Raw genomic sequence first — 26,853 nt, 5'->3', positions numbered from 1 at the left:
AGACATATTTCATTTGTTGAAAGTAAAAATGTACTGAAATAGACAGATTTTGTTGGGGACAATTTAGACTAATAATGCTTTAAGTATGCCCTCTATGGATTTTCTGATTTTTCCTCTGTGTTCAGCTGTACAGGGCTCAGTCTTTAAATACTTTTTTAGAGGGAAGGAAATATTTACATTCTGACTTAGGATAAGGAGTCAACTGTATTATGGTGGCTCACTCCTTATAACTTAGCTTAAAAAACATACGCTCCTACTAGAAAGTCAGCTGCTTAGAGGGCCTGTTTCTGTAATTCACTGCTGAATATCCTATGCCCAAGGTTAAGTCCCATATATATAGTAGGTATTTAATAATAACATTTTTGAATGTATGATATCTTTTGCTGAAATGAGCTATTTTGACTAAATCCACAAAGGGAGGTGGGGATAAAAGGGTAGTGAACCATGAAAGAACATGGCCTTAGTGTGCAGCTATTCTGTATAAATTTAATTAAAAGTGGAATGTGATAATAAAGAGGCTTGGGGGAATTACAGGAAATTTGGCAGAAGGAAATTAAAAAAAAGCCCTTAAGTTGCTTCTGTTCGTGGAAACTTTTCCACATTGAAAATAAATAAATAGATTATTCCTCATCCTCTCTTTGAGCCATGAATGCTGTTATTTTCCTGGGCTTTTGGAACTGGATCTTACCTTCTTGACAGGCTACAAAACCGTTTATAACAAGAAAACTTTGAGTTATAACCACAGTGTTTAGTGTTTGTTTAATTTCCTACATTTACTTTTTGAAAGGTTTCATCTTCAAAACCAGAAGAAAATAAAATTCGTCAGGAAGATTTAACAAAAATTATAAGTAGTGCTCAAAAGGTTCAAATAAAACAAGAAACAATTGAGTCCAGGCTTTCTGAATTAAAAAGGTAAAGTATTTCCAAATATAATCATCATAACAGGGGTTGGTGTTTGAGTGTGTGTGTGTGTGTGTGTGTGTGTGTGTTGAGGTTTGGAAGTTGGTGCTTTAGGTAACTAGATTATGTTGTTGGAGCCAAGATCAAAAACCATTTTTTTAAAGTATTAATTCCCTCTATTTTTATTGGTAGCCATAGACTTTACCCCATTATTATGTTTTCATGATGGTGGTGAAAAGAATGTATGTAAACTTGGGCAATCAAAACAATTTGATTCACAGTCTTACTGATGATAGATCATTAAGTTGGTGTCGGAAATTATGATTCTGTTTAGGTTGACTTTCATTTGTTCACACACATGTGAGGACCACAAGCCATAAAAACTACATATGTCACCTGTCCTTTTCTTCTGTAGAAATTTCTTAAGACATTTTCTATGTGGCCTATCTTTTAGGAAAAAGTAGGACACAAAAAATAGGGGAAAAAGGTCACAAGAGACTTGCCCTACTTGGTACTTTACATAGTCTTGAGAAGGTCCTAGTCATACTTCATATCTACAGAAAAATGTGTTTTTTTTAAACTGGAATTTTTGGCACCATTATTCTAATGCCACATTAACTTGTATATAAAGAAGACCTATATTTCTGTTCTTAGTAAGTAGCTAGAATTCTTCTCAATGTAAATAGGCACCAAGGTCTTAAAGGGCAGTTATTTTATGTATTGTCTCTCCCATTTGTAACATAGATCATTAGTTTAGTTATTCTTAAGTATTTTCATTGAGAGTAACCTTGAACTTTGAGTCCCTTTGTGAATAAGCATTAATTTTAAGCTTACTCATTCTGCATGTTTTATTTAAACTCTTATGTTGGTTTACTGTGTGTATCTTGTGTCTACTGAAGTGTCCTTTGACCCAGTTCCTTGAATCTCAGGTTTAGCTTTTAAGGCTTGGGATCCCAAATTTATCCTGTAAATCTTCATGGTAACCATTCTCCTACTTATCTTTAGTAGGCAAATGACAGTATATTTATATTTCTGAGAGAAAGTACAGTTATTATTCAGTAAGTATTAAAATCTTATTTTCTATACTTCTGTATTTAAATTCAGTATCTTTTATAGTAGTCTAGATTGAGGAAGATAGCTTTTGTGGAAGTTAATTAACAAAAGAGCAAAAATTAAAGCATTTAATAGATGAATTCTTTCATGTCTTACTCAAAATTATCGTTGCTATTAACATTTAATAACTGCAGTTTCCATAGAAGATGATGAGTGAGGGAAAAAATAAAGCTATTGCTACTGGACATGTAATTGGCTTGTCATGTATTTGTGTGTGTGTGTGTGTGTGCTTGCTTGTATCTGACACTTTGCAACCCCATGGGAGTAGCCCACCAGGCTCCTCTGTCCATGGAATTTTCCAGGCAAGAATACTGGAGTGGGTTGCCATTTCCTTCTCCTGGGAATCTTCCCGACCCAGGGATTGTACCTCTGTCTCTTGCGTCTCCTGGATTGCAGGCAGATGCTTTACCACAGCGCCACCTGGAAAGTCCCTGTCATGTATTTGGGTATGCCTTAAAACAAAACAAAACAGAACACATTTTTAATATGCTTTAAAAAACCCAGACATTTATATGATTGTATTTGAGACAGATCTTTAGACTGTTTTATAGTCTTGATAGTCTTTAGTTCTACATCAACACTTACCAAATTGTATGATCTTGAGTAAGTCTTCTCAGTTAGCTGAGTCTCAGTCTTCTCATCTATAAAAAAAAAGAGATGATTCTTTTCTTGACAGATTTTAGAAAAGTTTAAGTAATACACATAAAATGTTTAGAATAGTGCCTGGCATAAGAAGTGTTGAGTAAATGTCACTTTGTTTTAAGAATTGTTTTCTAAGCACAAGTCCAGAATTCTCATGATAACCATATTTGAAAAGTTAATTTTTTAAACAAGAAATAATGAACCAGATTGTCAGAGGAGTAAATGGCCTACTATTGTATGGATGTAGGTATGTGTCTTAGTTTTTGAATATATGTATTGCCATGAGTACAGGGTACTACTGTTAACAAAGTAAAGATTCTGCGTTGTGTCAAGGTTAGTTGCCCTTCTTTGTAATTGAACCAAAATTTTCTATTCTCATGAAGATATATAGTAAAAACTAGTTTATTTCTCTGGTGTTCTTAATTAAAGATATTGAGATCTGGCTTTTCTGACTGAATTTTTAAAATTTTTATTTTTGATAAATAACAGTGAGAATGAGTCCCTTTGGAAGGAGGTGTCTGAATTACGAGCAAAACATGCACAACAGCAACAAGTGATTCGAAAGGTGAGTTTTTTTCTCTATGACTATAATCTGAATTTAATGAGTATCATTTGTGACCCTCAAAAAAACCTCTGTTGAATAGTCAGTGATTGATCTTAGTTTCTTATATATATTGGGTACACAGAAGTAAAACTGAAATCAAGCCAAGTGTTACATATTCTTTTGAATTAAAAAAATTTATCGTTAGCTAAATTTCATCATACTATACTTCCAGCTAATGTTTCTTTAGCTTTTAGTAAGATCTTTTGCCTGATATAACAGCTTTAATATGCTTCATTCTTAGGAACATAGTTAATACACTACTAATTTTTTAACATGTAAAAGACATTTATACCGAGTCAAATTTTTTTATTTTGTTTTACTGTTTTTTACTCTAAAAGGCAAAGATATGGTCATGAAAGATAAATGACTAATATTTTCAAAGCAACTAAACAAAAAAAATTAGTTATCAAAGTATGTCATTATTAGCTTGTGCAGAAAGGCAGTTGAGGAAGTGGTGTACTATAAATCCTAAATTTTAGTATCTGAGCTGAAAATTACTGGGGGAACTGAAAATCTCCTTGCTGCATTGTGTCCTTGTGATTTAATCTTCTCATATCAGCTTTCATATGTTAATAGGTGAAACATAAAAGTAATTAAGGCAGCTATTTTTTGCTCATGAGTAAACTGTACTCTTAAGTTTAAGCAACAGGTTTTATAGGGGGAGGGAGGGTGGGAGAGCTTCAGTTTGTTCCTATTCAGAGGCCATTAGCTAAAAATAGGAGTATGACTGAAAGGATCTGGATGTAGTGGAGAGGTTTAGAATACAGAGATGAATGGTAGCTGCACTCTTTGGCCTATAGTCAAAACAGATACACTGATTTTTAAAAATAAGTTTCAGGGGAAGGTTGAATGTAAGATTCAGTTTTTATTGTTTAGTCCAAGTATATGTATTTTTAAAATTTCCATAGTTGATTCCAACCTGAAGTCCTGTTTAGGAATACCTAATTTTAAATGATACATGTATCTTAACCTGTGCTTTATTTTTAAAAAATTTGTGTATCTTTCTCAGATACACAATACAAAACAATGTTTGGTTAAATGTTAACTCATAATACTTCATAATTTGTTGTTGTTTTTTCCTTGAAAGCAAGGATAGTTGGTAAAATACTTAATATTTCATTTTTTTCATGAAAGTGAACATTCTGTCTCCTCAAATTTGAGTTTGAACCTATGTGTTTTAGTAGGGTTAGGAAGTTTCCATAATGCATGATAGATAGCTGATAATTTTTTCCCTATTCCTGGAATTTGTTTCTAACTCTGCCATTTCCTCTTTGGCCTTGGATTAACTGGAATAATATATTGGAGGTATCTGTTAGAGAACTTGTCAGGTACAGAAGTCCAGTGATATAAATGTTAAATGCCTCATCTTCAGGAAACAGACTCTGTACAACATAGTGCCAAAGTGTCAAAGGAGAGCTGAAGCTTACAACAGATTTCAGGAGAAATTTAACCAGCATTTCATGTTCTTATAAATTCCGCTAACTAATGCTTTTAGAATTTTCCCTAACAGTTTTTTATAAATTAACGAAAATAATTAAACTGTTTCATACGTATCTTTAAGGTTAAATGTTGTCTTTTCATCAGCTGTCAGCATTTCCTTTTAAACAAGTAAATTTAGTGGCTAACCTCCTTTGCATAGACTATTGTTTCGTCACTAAGTCATGTCCCATTCTTCATGACCCCCATGCCAGGGGGACATCATGCCAGGCCCCCCTGTGCCTCACTGTCTCCCGGAATTTGCCCAGGTTTGTGTCCATTGAATTGGTGATGCTGTCCAACCGTCTCATCTTCTGTCTCCCCCTTCCCTTCCTGCCTTCAATCTTTCCCAGCGTCAGAGCCTTTCCACTGAGTCTGCTCTTCACATCAGGTGGCTAGAGTATTGGAGCTTTAGCTTCAGCATCAGTCCTTCCAATAAATACTCATTTTGACTTACCTGTAGACACCACGGTTCAAAAGCATCATAGACTAATGCTGTCTAACTCTTCAATTAAAATATTTTTATTTTCTCTGTGGAAAAGTTAATATTGATTGTAAGGCAAGCCATTTAGTAGCCTCATTTGGGGGAGAGTGTTCAATATTAAAGCTATACATTATGTATTTTCGGTTGTCAATTCTCTTTAATTATGTAATTATATTTTATAAGCTTGTGCAAGGCACTCTTCTTCAAAGATTCTAGATAGTTGTCAGTCACTTGGCCTTTGTTCATAGCATCTCAGTGATATACTGGTTTTCATAGTTTACTTCTTTAACTCCTTTAGGCAGTACAATTTCAAGGCATACCCTGAGCCAGTGAGTCTCACATTCACATCAGTGTCACCTGGAGCTCTTGCTAGTGAACAGCACACATTGCTGGACCCTGTCCTCAGAATTTTAGAGCATTTCTGGAGTGGGGTAGATAATTTGAATGTCTAAAAAGCTCTTAGGCCAGTGCTGCTGGTCCATGGACCATATTTTAAGAAACACTGTCATAAAATATAAAGAATTGATTGCATATCTGGATCTGTTTAATAGTTTTTTCTAAATTTAATGAGACTGAAAATCAGCTTCCTGTGATTGTCATCTGGAAGCTTTGACAGATGTTCAGTGTCTCAATAATTTTCTAGAATTAGCCAATAACTTTTATAATCTGAAAACATTATGATCTGAGAGAGTTGGCAATCTCTTTTGTTTCTAATTATGTTCCTGGTATAAGAAAAATATTTGTCAAACATCAGTTTTCTTTTTTGCATCATAATCTTCTTGAAAGAATTTTAAAAGTAAGGATCTATATCCAGGCATGCTTGGTACTTATCACCAAGACAAATAATTGAATTGAATATCGGAGAGATAAATAGGTGGATGGCGGGAGAGGAAGCTAGATATAGTTATATGGGAAGATGGATGTCCTGAAAGTGATAATGAAGTCGCTCAGTCGTGTCCGACTCTTTGCGACCCCATGGACTGTATCCTACCAGGCTCTTCCGTCCATGGGATTTTCCAGGCAAGAATACTGGAGTGGGTTGCCGTTTCCTTCTCCAGGAGATCTTCCCGACCCAGGGATTGAACCCTGGTCTCCCGCATTGTAGGCAGACGCTTTACCATCTGAGCCACCAGGGGTACCTCTATATTTTAAGTAGCAGCAACTTTATCACAGGTTATTCTGCCTGGAAGCTGGTATGTTTTTTTAAGTATTATAAGATGCATTCAAATTCAAAGTGTTATTAAATATGAAAGATTATGTGACTTAGAGGACATATAGTACCTGAAATAATTTTATAAAACTTGTAGACAGAAGAATTAGGAATCTATGATGGGATATTTCCTGTATTTTCCTTTTAGATTGTCCAGTTTATTGTTACATTGGTTCAGAATAACCAACTTGTGAGTTTAAAACGTAAAAGGTAAGTTTTTATGATAATTCATTTTCACCTATCTGTAGACAGCCAAACATGTTAGAGTTTAATCATGAATGGCCTTCATTTGCTTAATATGCCTGTTGTCCCAGATGAATGGTCCTCCCTTGTTTATTATCTTTCAACATGTCAAAAGTGGTATTGTTTCTACCGTTGTCTTCTTGCTGTTTTTGAGAGATCAGTATAGCCTGAATGGTCATTTTACATACATATGGTTGATAAAGAATTCATTTTTCATTTACATTAGCAAATTATTGTGGTATTAGAAGACCTCATGAGAGAAACTGTTAGAAGAGGATACATGCTGAAGAAAACAAAAAATTTTTACTTGTTTAAATTTTTATCTCATGTTTAATCCATTCATAAGGGTCTCTAAAAACCTGTGTATTGACGATGGGTTGTAATACCCATAAATGTGAATAACTACATTTGTCACAATTAAAACAAGAAAAACAGTGACAAAGGAATAGGAGAAGGAGAAAAAGATTAAAAAGATTATCTTGTAAGGCTGAGGATTTTAGCAGACCTTGTTTTGTCCTTACAGCTTATGCTGTGAAAATAACTGCTTCTACTAATTCTTTGTGATACTACCTTTTTTTTTTTTTTTTTAAACTATGTAAGTACCGTAAAGAGTTATATAGTTCAATCACAATATTAAGTGTATTTGGGAAGAGTAATTTATTATGTTTATTAGAACAGATAGTACAGAAGAATGGAGAAATAAAAGTCCTAGACACACTCATCCCCCAGTTTCTATTCCTAAGATGTAATTTTTTTTAAGAGTTTCTTTGACCCTTACTGAAATTTTTTATTCATTGTTAAAGTGAGTGTGTTTATATGTGGGTAAATTATTAGAAGCAACCTAAACTCCCTGTATGTTTGCTTCACCAAACTTCATATATATCCTCTGATTTTCAGGCCTCTACTTCTGAACACTAATGGAGCCCAAAAGAAGAATTTGTTTCAGCACATAGTTAAAGAACCAGCTGATAATCACCATCATAAAGTAATTTTTCAAATTGTGTTTTCTATTTATTATCTCAAACTAAATTTTATACAGCTGTATCTCATGCATTTAAAAAAGTTTACTGAATAATCTTAACTGCTCATCCTCCAGCTTTTAAAAATCGTGACATTTTTTATTATTTAATTTAGATTATTTTAAGAAATAAACTATTACACATGCAGTTGTCTCAGTTGGCTATTTCCAAGTTCGTTTTTCTTTCCCTCTCACTCTCACCTCTCATCCAGAGATAAATCACTATCTTGAATTAGTATTTATTATTCCCGTGACTATTTGATGTGTGAATCCATGAACAGTATTTGGTATTACTTTGTATACCTCTGTTGTGAAAGTCTGCTCAGTCGTGTCCAACTCTTGTGACCCAGTGGACTGTAGTTCTCTAGGCTCCTCTGTCCCAGACAAGAATACTGGCATACGTTGCCATTTCCTTCTCCAGGGGATCTTCCTGACCCAGGGACCAAACCCGAGTCTCCTGCATTGTAGTTGCAGGCATATTCTTTACCATCTGAGCCACCAAGGAAAGCCTGTATATGTCTAAACTTTATACAAATATTATTTTGTACGTATCCATTTGCAGTGTGACTTTTTTCACTTGCTCTTTTGTGATTTATTAAACATAGAGATTTAGTTCATCTTAACTACTCTGTGGGATTAATTGAATATTATGATAATGCAATTATGTACTTGTCCATTGATTAAGTTTTTTCCAGCTTTTATTATAAATGTATACAGACTAGACTTCTTTAGTATAGCAACTGCAAAAAATATTTTTGTTTACTTTAATTTTTATTACAAGCTCTCTGGATAAATTGTCAAACTTATACCCAGTTGAAGATTAGTTGAATCCAGACTTATTAATATCTGATTATCATTGTAACTTTAAAGTCCTAGAATTCTGAATACTGTTTTAGATTTATTATTAGGGTGTTGAGATTTTTGTTCTCAGGCAAGTTAGAGTCACCCAAACATCTGGTTTCTTTTCCCAGCGTTTCTAAATAATCAATGATATCTGTTTTTAGGATTGAAGATTCATGTAAATGGATGAAGAGTTCATAATTTAATTTGATTTCTCTTATGCCTCTATATTATCTAGTGTTGAAATTGATATAATTTTGCATTGTAATAATTACTGAAGTTTGCTCTGAAGAATGCTTTTTTATTAATGTACTTATAGTCTGAATATATCTATAGCTGAATTTAAAACAAAAAAATCATTGCTAAAAAGCCAAACTGACATCTAGTGTAGGATAGTTGAAGTGTTTTTTTTTTTTTTTTCCCCTGTTAAAGAAACCATCTAATGAGTCAGAATAAAACGTGTCTAACAAGAGTAGCTGAAGATGAAATAATCTCTACCAGCCTAGTGGCCGTCTGGTTATGCTTGAGATTTCTGAAGTCCTAAGCTTTTTAACTCTTTGGGTATAAAAAATACTTTAAAACATTCTGAGGTATGTCATCTTTATGGTCCCTTACAGTGAAAGAAATAGTTAAATAGCATGCAGATAATACACCTTATACCTTTGTGAATTGGTACTTCTAATACCAGTTTAGTGTATAAGTCCCATAAGGGCAGAGAAAATATGTTTTGCTTACCATTGTATCTCAAAGCCCAGTTACCATTTTTTAAATGCTATGTTGTTTGGTAGTCAAAATAATTTGTTTTCTGATACATTTTCTACCTGATTTTTTTAGGTTCCACACAGTAGGACTGAAGGTTTAAAGTCAAGGGAGCGGATTTCAGATGACATCATTATTTATGATGTTACTGATGATAATGCAGATGAAGAAAATATCCCAGTTATTCCAGAAACTAATGAGGATGTTATATCTGATCCCTCCAAGTAAGGAGATTATGAAGTAACATTTATGAAAATAATGCTTTTCTTAACAGATCTAAATTTAAAGCTACTTTATTCATTGATGAACTAATATCTCACCCATATTTTAATTGTTGAACTGAAAAATTAAGCCAAATTATTCAACCAAGTACCTCCCTCCTTCCAGTGAAAAGACTCTCAGCAAAAAGTAATGAGAATTAATTCTCATTTTAAGGTTTGGAGTTTAAGACCTTTAATTGGGTCTTTGTTCTCTTACATTGTATGAAGTATCATATTTGTCATTAAACCTCACATTCAAGAAAATTAAACGTTTTGTCAGGTGCTTTGCAGGGGACGGGGGGAGAGTTTCCCTGGTGAATGACTGGATAGGGTGAATTTATTGAATTAGTCTGAAAATGTAATTGGTTATTACATTACATTATTACATTATTATTACATTACATTATTACATTGCCAATCTAGCTGTAGCCAGTACCCTGATATTGTCATTGTTGAAGATGACAATGAAGATGAATATGCACCTGTCATCCAAAGTGGAGATCAGAGTGAACCAGCCAGAGAATCCCTGAGTTCAGGCAGTGATGGCTCCAGCCCTCTCATGTCTAGTGCCGTCCAGCTAAATGGCTCATCTAGTCTGACCACAGAAGATCCCGTGACCATGATGGATTCCATTTTAAATGATAACATCAATCTTTTAGGAAAGTGAGTACTCATCTGGATGCTGTTTAAATTTATTTACATTCTTTTTTACTTCACATGTTCTTTTTCTCTTTGAATGATTTTACTTGCAGGTTATGAACCCAGGTAGTCAACCTTCTATTTTGGTCCAGACTGAACTCTGCAAATGTTATTTTGAGAAAGCTTTGATTATTCCAAGAGCAGTCTTGGGATTTTCTTGTCATTTCCTTAGATTTATTTAATGAAATACTTGTTTTTGAATGTCTTCAAAGTGTGTGTGTTTTTGTGTATTTATGTTTTTGTCAGGACTACGAAATAACACAATCTCTATTAAGGAGCTTATTTATAGTATAAGAAAACATGAAGTTAGTAGCAAAGACCAGTAATAAGAGGTGAAACATTTATAATTTATGATACAGAGGAAAAAGATAAAGTCAGACTGTGTTACTGCAGAATTTTTTTCTTTAAAAACTAAAGTTTTATATAAAGGCTGTAGGTTCTCAAGTAACTGAATTTTTGAATCCTAAGTTCTAAATAGGATCTCTTAAGGTTAAGAATTGGTAAGCACTCAGCAGTTGCTAGGAATATTTTGCCAGCAAGTTTGCAGTGTGATTATAAACATAAAAGCCAGGAAACCTATATTTGATTTTTTTTTTTTTTAATATCTTTTTTCCTTAGGGTTGAGCTGTTGGATTATCTTGACAGTATTGATTGCAGTTTAGAGGACTTCCAAGCCATGCTGTCAGGAAGACAGTTTAGCATAGACCCAGACCTCCTTGTTGATGTAGGTACTTTGAATATTCTTTGTTGTACTACCAGTTTGTGTATATGTGAATATTGTGTATAAATCAGTGCATCATTTTATTGAATTCTACCCTGTTTTTGCATTTCATTTATTTTAAATGAAATGGTTTTGTTAGAATGGACAGATGGTTTCAGGACAGTGAAGGAGGGTGATCACTATTTGTCTCTGAGTAGAAGTTCAGTTAATCCCTCTGCAACAACATATCAGCTCTTCTCAAAAGTACTGTTAAATCCAGGTCTTGTCTGGACTTGTTGCTGTGTTACATTTTGCTCTGGAATAAATTGTCATTGAATAGAAATTAGTAGAAGTTTGTAAAAAAGATCATGGAGACACTTCTCAATATTTGGGAATTAATTTTTCAGTCAAATGTACTATATGTTGTCATATTTGCTATTTTTAAACATTTTTTATATTTTGAGTCCCAAGATTCCCCTATTCCAGTCCTCACCAGCACCTGTATGAACTTGATTCCAGTGTTGTCTGGACTTTGAGTCCTTGTCTATCATTTTTGGCACTAACCACCTTCCTTGCTTTCTTTTCTCTTGTTCCTACCATTCCTGTCTCCCTTAGGTAAAGCTTCCTACGTGGCCTGGTCTTATTCAGAAGAATCTTGTTCTTTCCTCTATTTCCATTTTCTGTTGTGTTTTTTTCTTGAAAACTTTTGTTCCTTTTTTTTTTTTTCTTGGTATGTTTTCCCCTTAAAATGCAGCTTCTCTCACATCAGAAGATTCTGTACCTCTGAGCCACCTGGAAAGCCTTGTCAGTGTCAGATGGCTATTATTCTTCCTAAATCATTAGTGCCTCACAGGATGGATTTCACCTTCTTAGAAGATTCCCTTTCCATGTTGCTCTCTAGTAAATTTAACATCCATACTAATGACCTACTTCGACTTGTTAACAATAACTTGACAGCCCTTCTTGATTCTACAGTCTTTGTTCCCAGTCTGAATTTAGAGACCTTTTAGAGTATCTGTCCCTTACATCACATAGAAGGAAATAAAATCCTGTAATTCTTACTCTCTACAAATCCTCTGTCTTCAACTAGGTCATTTAACTTTGGAACAGTTAGCACATTCTTTTGTCCTCACGACCTTATCTAGCCAATTCTTCCCTATTCACAAAGCATAATTCACCATAATTCACCATCAGCCCTCTCATCAATTGTACAGTCTCATATACTTCTTAGAAAGTAAGTACCTATTTTCTCTTTCAAGACAGTTTGTACACCTGCCCTCTGCCGCTCTATTTTTCTATCTCTAGCCTTGATCTTTCCCATCTGCCTTCAGTAGGTACAGGTGATCTCCATCTTATAAAACATTTTGATGTGTTGCTCTGCTTGTTTACCATTCGGCTTCTCTAACCCTTGTACTCCAAAACTGTAGAAATGAGTGGCTGTGTTTGTTATTTTTTTTATTCCATATTTTCTTTTGAAGTTCTGGATTATCTTGACAGATATGTATCTGTCAAGTAAATCTGACAGTAAATATCTTTATTTACTCAAATCCTATGCTGCCTTGGTTTACCTATTGTAAATAGACTGCAACTTTTTTCTCCCTAAATTAGGCCACTGGGCTAGTAGAAGAAGGTTTGTTTTGAATCAGACAGATTTGGGTTCCATTTTTGGCTCATGTTAATTACTAGCTATGTTATTAATCTTGGAAAAATTAACCTCCCTTGCTCAGTTTCCCCATCTATTAAATATGGCTAATGCCTGACATGAAGGGCTTTTGTAAAGATTATAAATAATTGACACTATTATTCTTTAACACTAATGATTTTCTTCCACAGAACTTTTTATGTTGATTTTAAAGGCACTGGACCTCTTTGTTCTCTTCCTGTGTCCCTAACCATTCTGTTTCTTCTAAGAGCTTTTCTTTTTCTTGCTGTCTTACACTTGTGGTTATTCCCCAAAGTACCCAGTCTTTTATCCTATTTTTTTTCTGCCTCTTCTTTTTTCTGTCTTGCCTCTCAAGGGATTTTGGCTTGTAGGATTGCTCTCAAAAGTGTATCTCCAGCTCTTACTATTTTTTAAAGTAAACCTGGCTTGAATTCCAATTCCATGCCTTTGGGATCATCAGTTAGATCTTGCCTTAAATTATTTGTGTTTAACACCAAACTTTTGTTTATTCTCTAAAGTAGCTACCTTTTAGTTTTATTTTCTGTAGTGGTATCAGACTTCTCTTTACTGACACAGGATAGTAATCATCGTCATCTTGGTTTCTTTATCTCCCCATTTACCAGGTGCTGTGTATTTTCCAAAATAGCATTCACAAACTGCGCCTCCTTTCTGTTTCCACTGTTGCCTTTCTCATCTAAGACCTTCATTGTTTCATTCTTGAATTATGTGGTGTTGTTATAAATGAAAAATTACTCATAAGCCGCATTGTTCTCTGAATGGAAAAGATAAGTATATGTGTGAATAAGTATGCTGAGAAGTTCATGGGTTCTTGCTGCAGAGTTCAGTACTAAGTGACACAATGTGGAATCAGTAGGAGAGACTTGACCTTGGAATTGAACCGTGTCAGTTCCTCATACATGATCTCCTTTTTCCTACTTGAGACCATGCGTCTGCTAGGAATACATGAAGGTGTCCCTAGTCAGCGTATAGGGGGGTTGGGGCAAAGGAGGAGAGAGCAGTTTATACTGCTGGTCCTCCTCAGATGCTACTCTCAGTAGGGACAAAATCTGGTCAGGCCTCCAAGGCATGTGCAAGCTGAACTGGTAGAGATTGGCAGTGATGTGTATAGTTACCTACCTATAGTTAAGAAACCGAGTTTCTTCTTCTTCCTGGATCAGTAGGTGGTATAAAAGTAGGAAAAGGGAAGGAAGAGCTGAGGATATTTTTAGGGCTACAGTGAATATGGAACTTTTAATGAGAGAAATGAGTGCCTATAGAGGGTGAAGGAACCTCTGCATTTCATTCTGTCCTGCAAACCATTTGGTGTGCTCATTCTCTTAAAATGCTTTAGTCAGTATATTTCATTACTCAGGCCACTCCCAAGACGCTCATTGTGGACAGAATGTCCTGTCCATTCATTGGCCTTGCCTTATTTTTAAAAACCTTACATATACAACTTAACTATTCAGGTCAGAACTTCTCTGTCCTTTGGACCAGTCATTTCATTTGTAGAACTTACTTCACAACCATTTCTTCTCTATTGTTGCTAATGCTATGACATCCTCTCCTTTTTAGGTCCTAACCATTTTCCAGAAACTGATACATGTCACATAGTTTATTTTGTCTCATCCTGTGTGTCTCTGTTTTCTTTTCTCTTTCTCTTAGCTCCTTAGTACTTTTGAGCCCCACTGTCCATTAATTATTATAATACTGGATTGTATCTGATCATATGTTGCTATTTGATGTTGTTCTTATCTTGCCTTTTAGATTGTAAGCTCCTGGAGAGCAGGTATAGTGTCATCTTGTATTCTTCATGATGTCAGTTATTTCTTAGATGCTCGGTAAATCCCTGTGGAAGGGATGACTTTGAAGCTTATGACATAAACAAAAATTATGTTTGTAAAGTGGCTGGTCTCAGGAGTGCAGTAAGCAGTGGTCTTAGCATCTGTGGCTTCCCTTGCTATGTGGCTTCCCTTGCTATGTGAAATAATCAACGTGGAGTTATACCATTTGATCAGAGGACTCCACCTGAGGTGTAATTTAGGAACCATTCTCATAGAGCAGATTCTGTACAATTATCGCATAATTAGCAGGTAGTCAGTCAGTGAAGGATCATTGTAAGGGCAAGGAATTCAGCCCTGGTTGCCATTTAAGGCTGAAGGCATTTAGGGAGGAAAAAAATAAATGAAGGAGAGGGGAGGTGGGAAAACCACCATTTGTCTCAAGTGATTTACCCTACTATTATTATAGGGTAGGAATCCTTAAAACATCTAATGCATGGGCTAGCTTGCTCTGCTTTTGTTTGCGTTTCTTTCTGCTTTCTTGCTTTTCTCTTCCAAACTTGTTTTACTATATGGAATCTTTCTAGTGCAGGAACTACATCTCCCTACATAGCTGTATAAAATTTTGAACACACAGTTAAATTTTTTAAAATATTTTTTAAACTTATCATCTTTCTTGTTTGGTCTTTCAGCTTTTCACTAGTTCTGTGCAGATGAATCCCACAGATTACATCAATAATACAAAAGTAAGTTTTAATTCATGTTGCTCAGGACCCATAGCTGTAAGAATTTGAAAAAAAAAGTCCTAGTAAGTAGAGAGCAGTATCACTCCCAGTTACAAAAAGCATTTTATACCCTTACCTAATACATGTAATCAAGGTAATAAAATTCTAAATGAAAAATTAGCTTTTGGTTATGAGGTGAATCATTGCCCAATTCTTCTGTGCCTTGTGCTGTTAAATGTGAATGTGAAATTAGCATTCAACGTTCTGGAAGATAAACTGACAAAATTTGGCATACTTAGGTATATTGCTGAAAAAAATTATTAAAATATTATTTCTTCATGTTCTGATGTCTTCATTTTACATTCTTATTCCATCTATAAATAACACCTCAGCATTTTTGTTGAAATTTGAGGGTATTCATATTGAAAATGAATTCCTTCATTTTATTAGCATATAGTAAAAGCACAGGAATTTGTATTATTTGTAGGGAAGGCGAGTTCAATCAGTGAAGTATGGATTTGGGACTTTTTTAAGGGGAGTTTTTATTTTCTTAAACATAGTAACTATAGTTGGGATTAGCACGAGTTAACAGATTCTTTAGAACTGGTTTTCAGTGAGTAATAAGGATAATATCAAGTTATTAGAGCGGACATTTAGAAATCAGTCTGTTACTTTGTATGGCTTATTGTCTTGAGTAGGTGTATACTTCATTTATCTTGTATTTGTACCAAATCATTTCATAATTCCTGTTTTTCATTGAATAAAAAGGTAAATCAGTTGCCCTGAAATTTGTACAAAGTCTTCAGTAGAATCAAAATTTAATTTATATTTTTTAATGAAAAATGAACATATATCTAATAAATATGAGGTATTAGAGTGAGGAGGTGGAATTTTTCTAACTATTGTCATGTGTGAGGATAGCCTCACCACATTTTCAGTTATAGCTTGGGTAACTTAAAAGTTGAAGGTACTTGTGAATTTTTGAACTAGGAAGTTGGTTATATATTTGGTATTTGGATGGTTTATATCAGGGGTTAGCATACTTTTTCTTTGAAGACTAAATATTTTGGGCTTTGCAGGAAGCCAGGTATTCTCTTTCACAACTACTCAGGTCTGCAAAGTCAACCATAGACAATACATAAGAGAATAAGTGTGGTTGTGCTTCTGTAAAACTTTTTAAGAAACAGGTAGAATGCTGAATTTGGCATGTGGATTATAGTTTGCCTAGGTTTACATTATAAGAATTTATGGACCACAGTCCGATTGTGTTTTAGTAATACAGTATTACTGAATGTTAGACCTTAGGTTGGAGAAGGCAATGGCACCCCACTCCAGTACTCTTGTCTGGAAAATCCCATGGACAGAGGAGCCTGGCGGGCTGCAGTCCATGGGGTCGCTAAGAGTCGGACACGACTGAGCGACTTCACTTTGACTTTTCACTTTCACGCATTGGAGAAGGAAATGGCAACCCACTCCAGTGTTCTTGCTTGGAGAATACCAGGGACGGAGGAGCCTGGTGGGCTGCTGTCTATGGGGTCGCATAGAGTCGGACACGACTGAAGCGACTTAGCAGCAGCAGCAGCAGCAGACCTTAGGTTGAGTGAACAAGGATCATGCATATATATAGTGAATGTGTTGCACTGTTTGTTTATTGTTAGACATGAAGGCATTCTCTGTTCTTGGATCATCTTGTTCCCAAAAGCTTTCAGAAATAAGTTAAATGGCAAGTTTGCATATTCTCTACAATACTTTTTGTTCAGTTGCTGAGTCATGTATGACTCTTTTTGAAACCCTATGGACTGTAGCCCACCAGACTCTTCTGTCCATGTGGTTTTCCAGGCAAGAATACTGGAGAGGGTTGCCATTTCCTTCTCCAGGGGATCTTCCTGACCCAGGGATCGAACCATGTCACCTGCATTGGCAGGTGGATTCTTCACCACTGAGTCACTTGGGAAGTCCAAATTCTATAGTGTTCTACAATACTATAGAAAAATTAAAATTGAGAGTGATTTTTTTATCATGTTTTAGAATTTCGATTAATTTTAAATAATTAGCACATCAGCTTTCATTCCGTTGCTGGGGACAAGTATTGTACGATGTGTATTAAAGCACTCTTTACTAATGAATCAGTATCAGTATAGCAGTCTCAGTATAGCAGTCTCAGTGGCCGCTAGGAATAAGCAAAAATTTGCTTAAGACATGAAACCCATTTGTTTTCCTGGTTCTCATATTAGAATAACAACAGTGGCATCCTTGAAAAATACATATTTAGGGCTTCCCAGGTGGCGCTAGTGGTAAAGAACCCACCTGCCAGTGCAGGAGACATAAGAGACCTGGGTTTGATCCCTGGGTCAGGAAGATCCCCTGGAGGAGGAAATGGCAACCCACTCCAGTATTCTTGCCGAAGAATCCCATTGACAGAGGAGCTTGGCGGGCTACAGTCCATAGGGTTGCAAAGAGTCAGACACAACTGAGGCAACTTAGCACAGGAAGTAGAAACACAAAGAAAATATTACTGCATTAATGCTTTTTTTTATTGTGAATGCTAAATGAGAAATAATTTGGGGGGAAGTTTAAGTAGTTTTTATTATGTCATGAAGTCAGTATTATCTGTGAATTCTGGAAATTTGTACTGCTTAATTTTATGTTGATATCAGGGAAATTATAGGAATTAGTATGTTACACCATATATAATTTACAAGCATGCAGATATCTGGGACTTAACAGCTATTCAGGAAAAATTGTGAACCTCTGCACTTCAGTTTGAACATCATTGAAAAGAGCACTGAAGAACTTAACATTAAAGATTTAATTCCCTTACAGTCAGGTGTAAGGAGAAAAGACAGTGTCAAAAGAAGTAATTTAAATGACAGAAAAGAACTGAAAGAGCCACAAAAAGGAAATGAAGAAATACCACCTCACATTTGAGGCTTCCAAATATAAATAGTTTTAAGGATGTCATCATGTCATCCTGGGCTACTGTAAATATGTTTATTTACGCTAAATATTCTGTTTGTGAGTGGAATGTGTAATACATTTTAAGTCAAAACTGTTTAAAATTGTTTAAAGAATTAGCTCATTAGCAATTTGAAACTAGCCATCTTTGATTCATTACCATCTTCTACTCTTGACAGATTCTGTCTATTCTGCTGTTGAAATGCCCCTCCTTTTTTGTACTTCCTGGCATCCTAGTTCAAGTTCTTTGTTTCATCCACTTGGTGACAGCAGTAGTTTTCTTAGCCAGTTTGATTACATCTACTCAGATCTCTCTCTCTCTCTGTCTCTCTCTAGTTCATCTCTCCTGAAGCTCCCCTTTCCCATGTATTTCAGAGAACATACCAGTATTCATATACTGTACCAATTTTAAATGTTTTGCTGTTTTTCAGGAACATAAAAAATACGAGACAAGGATTTTTATAATTTTTTTTCTCTTTTAGTCTGAGAATAAAGGATTAGAAACCAAGAACAATGTAGTTCAGCCAGTTTCAGAAGAGGGAAGAAAATCTAAGCCCAAAACAGGTAGGTATAAATGTATTTGTTTTTTAAAATTAAGGTTTCTATGTAGAAACTAATGTGAGCAAAGGAAGGTTTTGCCATGCTTAATTATTGAACATGGATATGTATTAGTCTTCATTGTATTCATAACATATCAAGGTTCCAGCGTATAAAGGAAATTGGTGTGGTGATAGTTCTTAAAGTTTGTAATTTCCCACCCTATTTAACTTCAGAAGAACTGAAAGAACCTTCATTTCTTAATTAGTGAATATAAGATTACATTTTCTGACTTACATATTTTTAAATTTACTGACACAAAGTATCATGTTTGACTGTATATAAGGGTAATGATTGCACATACGTGCATCTACTTCTGTTTTTTCCACCTTCAGCTTGAATTCTGTATAAGCTGATGGTAAAAGAGCATTTTTCTTATCTTCATTATAGATAAGCAGCTTATCCAGTACACTGCTTTTCCACTTCTTGCATTCCTCGATGGGAACCCTGCTTCTTCTGTTGAACAGGGGAGTACCACATCGTCAGAAGTTATGTCCTCTGTAGATAAACCCATAGAAGTTGATGAGCTTCTGGATAGCAGCTTGGACCCAGAACCAACCCAAAGTAAGCTTGTTCGCCTGGAGCCATTGACTGAAGCTGAAGCTAGTGAAGCCACACTGTTTTATTTATGTGAACTCGCTCCTGCACCTCTGGATAGTGACATGCCACTTTTAGATAGCTAAATCCCCAAGAAGTGGACTCTACGTGTATATATTCATCAAAATGATGAACTATTTATTTTAAAGTATCATTTGGTACTTTTTTTTGTAAATTTCTTTGTTTCATTTTATCAGATAACTGTGGAATCAGAAGCACCTTTTGCTTTTCTCACTAACCACCCACTCTTGCAAAGCTTTCAGGTGTTACTCAATTACATAGGTACATAAAGATTTGATGTGTTAAGTCACATTATTGGCATATCTTTAAGTTGGATTCAAATGGCCGTTTTCTCCAGTTACACTAAATTGGATTTCTTTTTTACATATATGTTCATTAACCCCAGTTAAACTTTTCGTTTGTTTGTTTTACTTGTTTGATGCTGTCTTGTTTGCCTTGAGTGTAAGTCACGATAACTAATGGTAGAACTCCTAAAGCTTTCTCTGTTCCAGTTGCTTTTATTGAGTATTTTCACATGACTTCTTTATAAAACTGGGAACATAAAGTGCCTGTATCTTGTAAAACTTCATTTGTCTCTCTTGGTTCAGAGAAGTTCATTCATGTTCAAAAGGAAGGCAACATATACTTGAGTGCTTGCTGTCTGATACAGCTTCAGCTGCATATATTATAGACAGAAGGGGATGGGATGGTGTCAACCCATCCCAGCTCACTGGACTAGTTTTAAGTAAAAGTTTTCTGGCTTGTTTTGTGTTTTTTTGAAGCATACTATTTAGTAAAATAAATATAATGAATGTTGCGTATCTAGTGTCTGTTATGTGTCTTCTTTGGAGTGACATCCACATGTGACAGTCTTTCCTTTTCATATGAAGTAGGTAGATGTAAACTGTGAACTTTGTCTGTTGTCCATTATTCTAAACATGAATCATACCAAGCTCTTTGTGCCTCATCTCAGAGGATATTGCAACAAGGAGGAAAGTACAATGACTCCAAATTTAATGTGTTTTAAGTTCTTTGTTTAAAAATTATACTGGCTTACTTTCTATGTTTCTAATAAAGAATTGAGAAAAGAATGCTTCCAGTTGTCCAAATTAGGTATGAACATTATCACTGGATGCAAAGTGCCTTTAATTTTCACCTTGAGAGAAAAGAGAAACAGTTAAATCACTTTGAAACATTTGCTCAGAAGGATTAGAGAGACTTAATGCAAGGCCAGAGAAATATCACCTGAAGAATTCTACCTTCAAGCAGAGAACTGAAAGCAGTGAGCTAGTATCTGAATGCTTTTTAAAATAGGGCTGTTTGATGAGAAATTACAGAGATGGCTTTCCTTATTGGCTATAGACTCTCTCTTAGTATCTTGGAATTTCTTTTACTATGATATGAAAATTGAAATAAAGCCTAGCACAGAAGGGTAAGAAACCCTTCCTTAGCAGATCCTAAAATACTTGGCTCTGACAGTGGGATCTTGGTGAACAAATTCAAGAACTCAAAACAGTTTTCGGCATAAAAGTGCCAAGAGTTAGAGAGGAGAGATAGCTTCAGAGACTTTTTCTTTTTCCCTTCCTTTCATCACTGGGGGATATGATTAAGTTTCTTCTCCTTTAAGGATAACTCGAGAAGTATTTTAAAAATAATTTTGAAAACCTTGTATCTCCTAGTACTTTTTAAGGTGACATTTAAACTTTTTCATCCTAAGTATGGTAAAGCGTCTGCCTACAATGCGGGAGACCCGGGTTCGATCCCTGGGTTGGGAACATCCCCTGGAGAAGGAAATGGCAACCCAGTCCAGTATTCTTGCCTGGAAAATCCCATGAACCAGAGGAGCATGGTAGGCTACAGTCCATGGGGTCACAAAGAGTTGGATATGACTGAGCGACTTCACTTTCATATTTTCACTTTCATCTTAAGTAGCCAGGAGGAATTTAGAATTCTGTTAATACTGCCATTTTTAAAAAGTTGCTGCTGCTGCTGCTGCTAAGTCACTTCAGTCGCATCCGACTCTGCGACTCCATAGATGGCAGCCCATCAGGCTCCCCCGTCCCTGGGATTCTCCAGGCAAGAACACTGGAGTGGGTTGCCATTTCTTTCTCCAATGAATGAAAGTGAAAAGTGAAAGTGAAGTCGCTCTGTCGTGCCCAACTCTTAGCAACCCCATGGACTGCAGCCTTCCAGGCTCCTCTGTCCATGGGATTTTCCAGGCAAGAGTACTGGAGTGGGGTGCCATTGCCTTCTCTACATGCTTTTAAATGTATATCTAAAATGTATATCTAAATACCATAGTGATTTGGTGTTCATCATTATCCATTCCACTTTCTCCAAAGAATTTTATACTACTTTTATTATGCATGATAGTCATACATTGACGGTAACTGTTGCACTTCTCTGCAACTAAATTTGAAATTACTTTCTGTAACTTTAAAATTCCAAGCATTAAAGTTTGTCTCCAATTATAAATACACAGTTGATCAAAACAGTATAAAGGTATGTGGCAGAGACTGTTAATTGCTGAACCATTTCATATCATGCAGTTACATTATCTCCATCTTTGTAAACAGGGTAGCTATGGAACTGAATTCTAATAAATCAGGAAAAGCAGTGTTCAGAACTTACAGGTCTGGTCTGAAAATTTCCCCCATGCAACCCTGCTCACCTTTTACTCATCTGCTAGCTTGATGCAGAGGAGTATGTGGCTTCTGAGTATATACACAAGGAGGAAACTTGGCTTCCTGGATCACTGCTTAGAGGAGAGCCACCCATCAATCCTGGATATTCCTTTAGATGGCAGGTGAGGGGGGGAGCAAACCTTTATTATGTTCTGCCTCTGAATTTTGGGGGATTGATCTGTTAAGAGATTTCACTAAGATAGTTTAAATTTTGAACTGTTAACATAAAGAGTAAAATTTGATCAGAAATACATCTTTTTGTGGGGTGAACAGATCTCAGGGATTTTTTTCCCCCAAATGTTTTATCATCTGGGGATAAGTTTATAATATCAATATATTAAGAGCGTCAATTTGTTTTTATCAAGTCCTAAGAAACTTGAACACAAAAAAAGAGATGAAAATAGAAGGAATTTTGTTACAGCAGTGTCACCAAATATGAAACCTTCAGATTTCACTCAAGTATTTTAAAAATTTTATTAGCTGGTAATTTAATTAGATCATCCTGATTATTTCAGTGAAAGAAAAGAAATATAAATCACCTGAATTGCAAAGGATTTTTTAAACATGTCATTCTCTTACCAGTATTTAAAATTGTCTCTACTTGGGTATTTAGCAAGTTTATCCGAAGTGCCTTGGTATTAAGATTCAGGATGAATTAAGAGGAGTAATTATTTGATTTGTTTCAAGTGTGAAGAGAGTAATTGTTAAAAGGGATGATGCCTTGTCCTGAGACATCTTTTCAAGCACATCACTTTAGGAAAATGTACACATGGAAATTGAAGACCTGGAAACCGCTTCCTTTAAAAATAACATAAACTTGTGTTTATTGCAAAAAGTCTCTGTGTGTTATGTGGAAAACAGCACAGAATGGTTTACAGGTATGTACCCCTCATCTTCATACCACCTCCCAGTTTCTTTTGCCTCAGTTGGGATACAAGTAAGCCCATAAGAGAGCTAGTGACTTAAGAGATAAATGTTCTTTTAGGGTGCTTCACTATGTGCTTCCGGCTCCCCTGATAGCTCAGTAGGTAAAGAATCCCCCTGCAATGCTGGCTTCGATCCGTGGGTTGGGAAGATCCCCTGGAGAAGGGAACAGCTACCCACTCCAGTATTCTGGCCTGGAGAATTCCATGGACTACATAGTCCATGGGGTCACAAAGAGTCAAACACGACTGAGTGACTTGCACTATGTGCTTCATAGGGTTTGGTATACTCAGTTTAGAAGTTGAAGTGTGAGAACACAGGTCCACAGGCTGGGAAGATGACCAGATGACACTCACAATAAACATACATAAAATGCTACATTTGAGAATTAGCACCTACATGAAATAACAAGCAAAGGTAAAAATACTTTGAGAATCAATTGCAGATTAGGTTATAAAGTAAATTTCAAGAAATTGGTTTCAGGCAAACTACACATAAACTAGACCTTGACAATTTTGAGAAGTACTGGCTTGATACTTTGCAGTGTCCCTCAATTTGGGGTCACTTTGTTTCTTCCCATAATTAGATGGGATTATGAGTTTTGGGGAAGATCAGGTTAAGTGCCATTTTCAGTGTATGAAAGGTGCATGCTATCAACCTGATTGTTGATACTATGACTTAGACTGAGCCCCAAACTTCTGGAATATCTACCACAGTCTCAAAACCAACCCAAGCAGCCCAATTTTGGATTCTTCAGCCTCTGTAATTGGTGAGCCAATTCCACATAAATGTGTATTATAAATACACATTTCCATATGTACAAGCTAGATTTCGAAAAGTCAGAGGAACCAGAGATGAAATTGCCAACATTCATTGGATCACAGAAAAAGCTAGAGAATTCCAGAAAAACTAAAAGCCTTTGGCTGTGTGGATTACAACAAACTGGAAAATTCTTAGAAGACGGGACTACCAGATCAATTTACCTGCCTCCTGAGAAACCTGTATGCAGGTCAGGAAGCAACAGTTAGAACTGGACATGGACCAAAAGACTGGTTCAAAATTGGAAAAAGGAACGTTACGGCTGTATATTGCCACCCTGCTTATTTAACTTATATGCAGAGTACACATCATGAGAAAGGCTGGGCTGGATGAAACAGACTGGAATCAAAGATTGCTGGGAGAAATATATCAATAACATCAGATATGCAGATGACACACCACCCTTATGGCAAGCGAAAAGGCACTAAAGAGCCTCTTGGTGAAGGTAAAAGAGAATGAAGCTGGCTTAAAACTCAACATTCAAAAAACTAAGATCATGGCATCTGGTCCCATCACTTCATGGCAAACAGATGGGGAAACAATGGAAACTGACAGACTATTTTCTTGGGCTGCAAAATCACTGCTGATAGTGACTGCAGCTATGGAATTAAGATGCTCCTTGGAAGAAAAGCAATGACAAACCTAGACAGTGTATTAAAAAGCAGAGACATCACTTTGCTGATAAATGTCCACATGTGAAAAGCTACGGTTTTTGCAGTAGTCATGTATGGATTTGAGAGTTGGACCATAAAGAAGGCTTAGCTGGAGAAGACTCTCCATAGTCCCTTGGACTACAAGATCGAACCAGTCAATCCTAAAGGAAATCAACCCTGAATATTCAATGGAAAAGACCCTGATGCTGGGGAAGACTGAGGGTAGAAGGGGATGATGAAGGACAAGATGGTTGGATAGCATCACTGATTCAACAGACATGAGTGTGAACAAGTTCTGGGAGATGGGGAAGGACAGGGAAGCTGATTGCAGTTAGACATGACTGAGCGACTGAACATTTATTACTGTCACAGGACAGAACTAAAAAGGGTGCAACACTGGCCAAATAGTGACAAGATGTCTATTTAAGTATTTTTTTTTAAAATATTAAGCTGCATGAGCTGTATTACTTGGAAATTAATCTCATCAGTAGCATCATTTACAAGTATCTTCTCCCATTTTGTAGTTTGTCTTTTGCTTATGGTTTCCTTTGCTGTGCAAAGGTTAATTAGGTCACAACTGTTTACTTTTGTTATTTCCATTATTCTGGGAGACTGATCTTTTTCCTAGAACCACTTATTGAAGAGACTGTATTCCATTGTGTATTCTTGCCCCTTTTGTAGAAGATTGTCCATCAGAAGCATTTGGGTTTATTTTTGGTATTTCTAACCCATTCCATTGATGTTTTTGTGTCAGTACTGTACTGCTTTGATTACTGTAGCTTTGTAGTCTGAAATCAGGGAGCATGGTTCCTCCAGCATCATTTTTCTTTCTCAAGACTGTTTTGGCTGTTTGGGGTCTGTTGTGTTTCCATCGCAAATTCAAAATATTTGTGTTCCAGTTCTTTGAAAAATGCCATTGATAATTTCACAGGGATTGCACTGAATCTGTAGACTGCCATGGGTAGTATAATAATTTTAACAATGTTGATTTTATCTATCTTAAAACGTGGTATATCTTTCCATCTGTGTCTTCATTTCCTTCATCAGTGTCTTAAGGTTTCAGAGTCCAAGTCTTTTGCCTCCTTAGGTGTTTTATTCTTTCTGATATGAATGTTAAGTGGGATTATTTCTCTGATTTCTCTTTCTGGTATTTTGCTGCTATGGGATAGAGCTTTATTTTTTTTAGTAAGGGTTTTTTTTTGTTTTGTTTTTAATACTGAAGTGTCAGAAAAAAGCAGCATCAATTGGCATCTCAGGAAAAAAGGCCTGGAGGACACAGAAGTCTAGAATATCTATCAAATGAATTAAAATTATTCTCCAAACTTAACTGGTCTAGTTCTTTTAGGAGAATAACACTTAAATTACCTTTGAGATCCACTTCAGGGGTTATTTACAGAGAACCAAAAGGGTAAATACCACCTTAAAAACAATTCAGTTTTTTCAAGACAGAAAATGGTTACTAAAGCCTCCAATGTCAGGTTTTGTTTTTTTTTTTTAATATACACAGGAAGAAAGTAGTTTGGAGTATTACACCACCTAAATTTGCTAAAATTATATTCTCTAGAATTTAAAAGAATATACCACACATTGGACGTACCACAAAGGAGTACGTCAAAGCTGTATATTATCACCCTGCTTATTTAACTTATATGCAGAGTACATCATGAGAAACGCTGGACTGGAAGAAACACAAGCTGGAATCAAGATTGCCGGGAGAAGTATCAATAACCTCAGATATGCAGATGACACCACCCTTAGGGCAGAAAGTGAAGAGGAACTCAAAAGCCTCTTGATGAAAGTGAAAGTGGAGAGTGAAAAAGTTGGCTTAAAGCTCAACATTCAGAAAACTAAGATCATGGCATCTGGTCCCATCACTTCATGGGAAATAGATGGGGAAACAGTGTCAGACTTTATTTTTGGGGGCTCCAAAATTACTGCAGATGGTGATTGCAGCCATGAAATTAAAAGACGCTTACTCCTTGGAAAGTTATGACCAACCTAGATCGCATATTCAAAAGCAGAGACATTACGTTGCCAACAAAGGTCTGTCTAGTCAAGGCTCTGGTTTTCCCTGTGGTCATGTATGGATGTGAGAGTTGGACTGTGAAGAAGGCTGAGCGCCGAAGAATTGACGCCTTTGAACTGTGGTGTTGGAGAAGACTCTTGAGAGTCCCTTGGACTGCAAGGAGATCCAACCAATCCATTCTGAAGATCAGCCCTGGATTTCTCTGGAAGGAATGATGCTAAAGCTGAAAGTCCAGTACTCTGGCCACTTCATGCAAAGAGTTGACTCACTGGAAAAGACTCTGATGCTGGGAGGGATTGGGGGCAGGAGGAGAAGGGGATGACAGAGGATGAGACGGCTGGATGGCATCACTGACTCAATGGACGTGAGTCTGGGTGAACTCCAGGAGATGGACAGGGAGGCCTGGCATGCTGCGATTCATGGGGTTGCAAAGAGTCAGACACGACTGAGCGATTGAACTGAACTGAACTGATACCACACA

The 26,853-nt window shown here is 36.1% G+C and overlaps 1 protein-coding gene across 2 annotated transcripts in view; it reads left to right on the top strand.

The window, feature by feature from the left end:
* Positions 1 to 20,087, top strand: part of HSF2 (heat shock transcription factor 2) — a 38,509-nt gene extending 18,422 nt beyond the window's left edge. The window contains exons 4-13 of one of the 2 annotated variants that reach the window (XM_055535041.1): positions 788 to 912; positions 3,145 to 3,220; positions 6,578 to 6,639; positions 7,570 to 7,657; positions 9,365 to 9,513; positions 9,973 to 10,212; positions 10,867 to 10,972; positions 15,085 to 15,138; positions 18,555 to 18,636; positions 19,060 to 20,087. In XM_055535041.1, coding sequence (XP_055391016.1) covers positions 788 to 912; positions 3,145 to 3,220; positions 6,578 to 6,639; positions 7,570 to 7,657; positions 9,365 to 9,513; positions 9,973 to 10,212; positions 10,867 to 10,972; positions 15,085 to 15,138; positions 18,555 to 18,636; positions 19,060 to 19,352 — 1,275 coding nt within the window. In that variant the 3' untranslated portion in view covers positions 19,353 to 20,087. The remainder of the gene's footprint in view (positions 1 to 787; positions 913 to 3,144; positions 3,221 to 6,577; positions 6,640 to 7,569; positions 7,658 to 9,364; positions 9,514 to 9,972; positions 10,213 to 10,866; positions 10,973 to 15,084; positions 15,139 to 18,554; positions 18,637 to 19,059) is intronic. The other variant, XM_055535042.1, reaches the window with a different exon arrangement.
* Positions 20,088 to 26,853: the final 6,766 nt, after the last annotated feature.

Source organism: Bubalus kerabau, chromosome 9 (assembly GCF_029407905.1).
Source record: "Bubalus kerabau isolate K-KA32 ecotype Philippines breed swamp buffalo chromosome 9, PCC_UOA_SB_1v2, whole genome shotgun sequence".
In the NCBI taxonomy this organism is placed as follows: Eukaryota; Metazoa; Chordata; class Mammalia; order Artiodactyla; family Bovidae; genus Bubalus; species Bubalus kerabau.
Note: the sequence above shows the minus strand (reverse complement) of the source record. Positions and strands in the feature narration are given on the sequence as shown.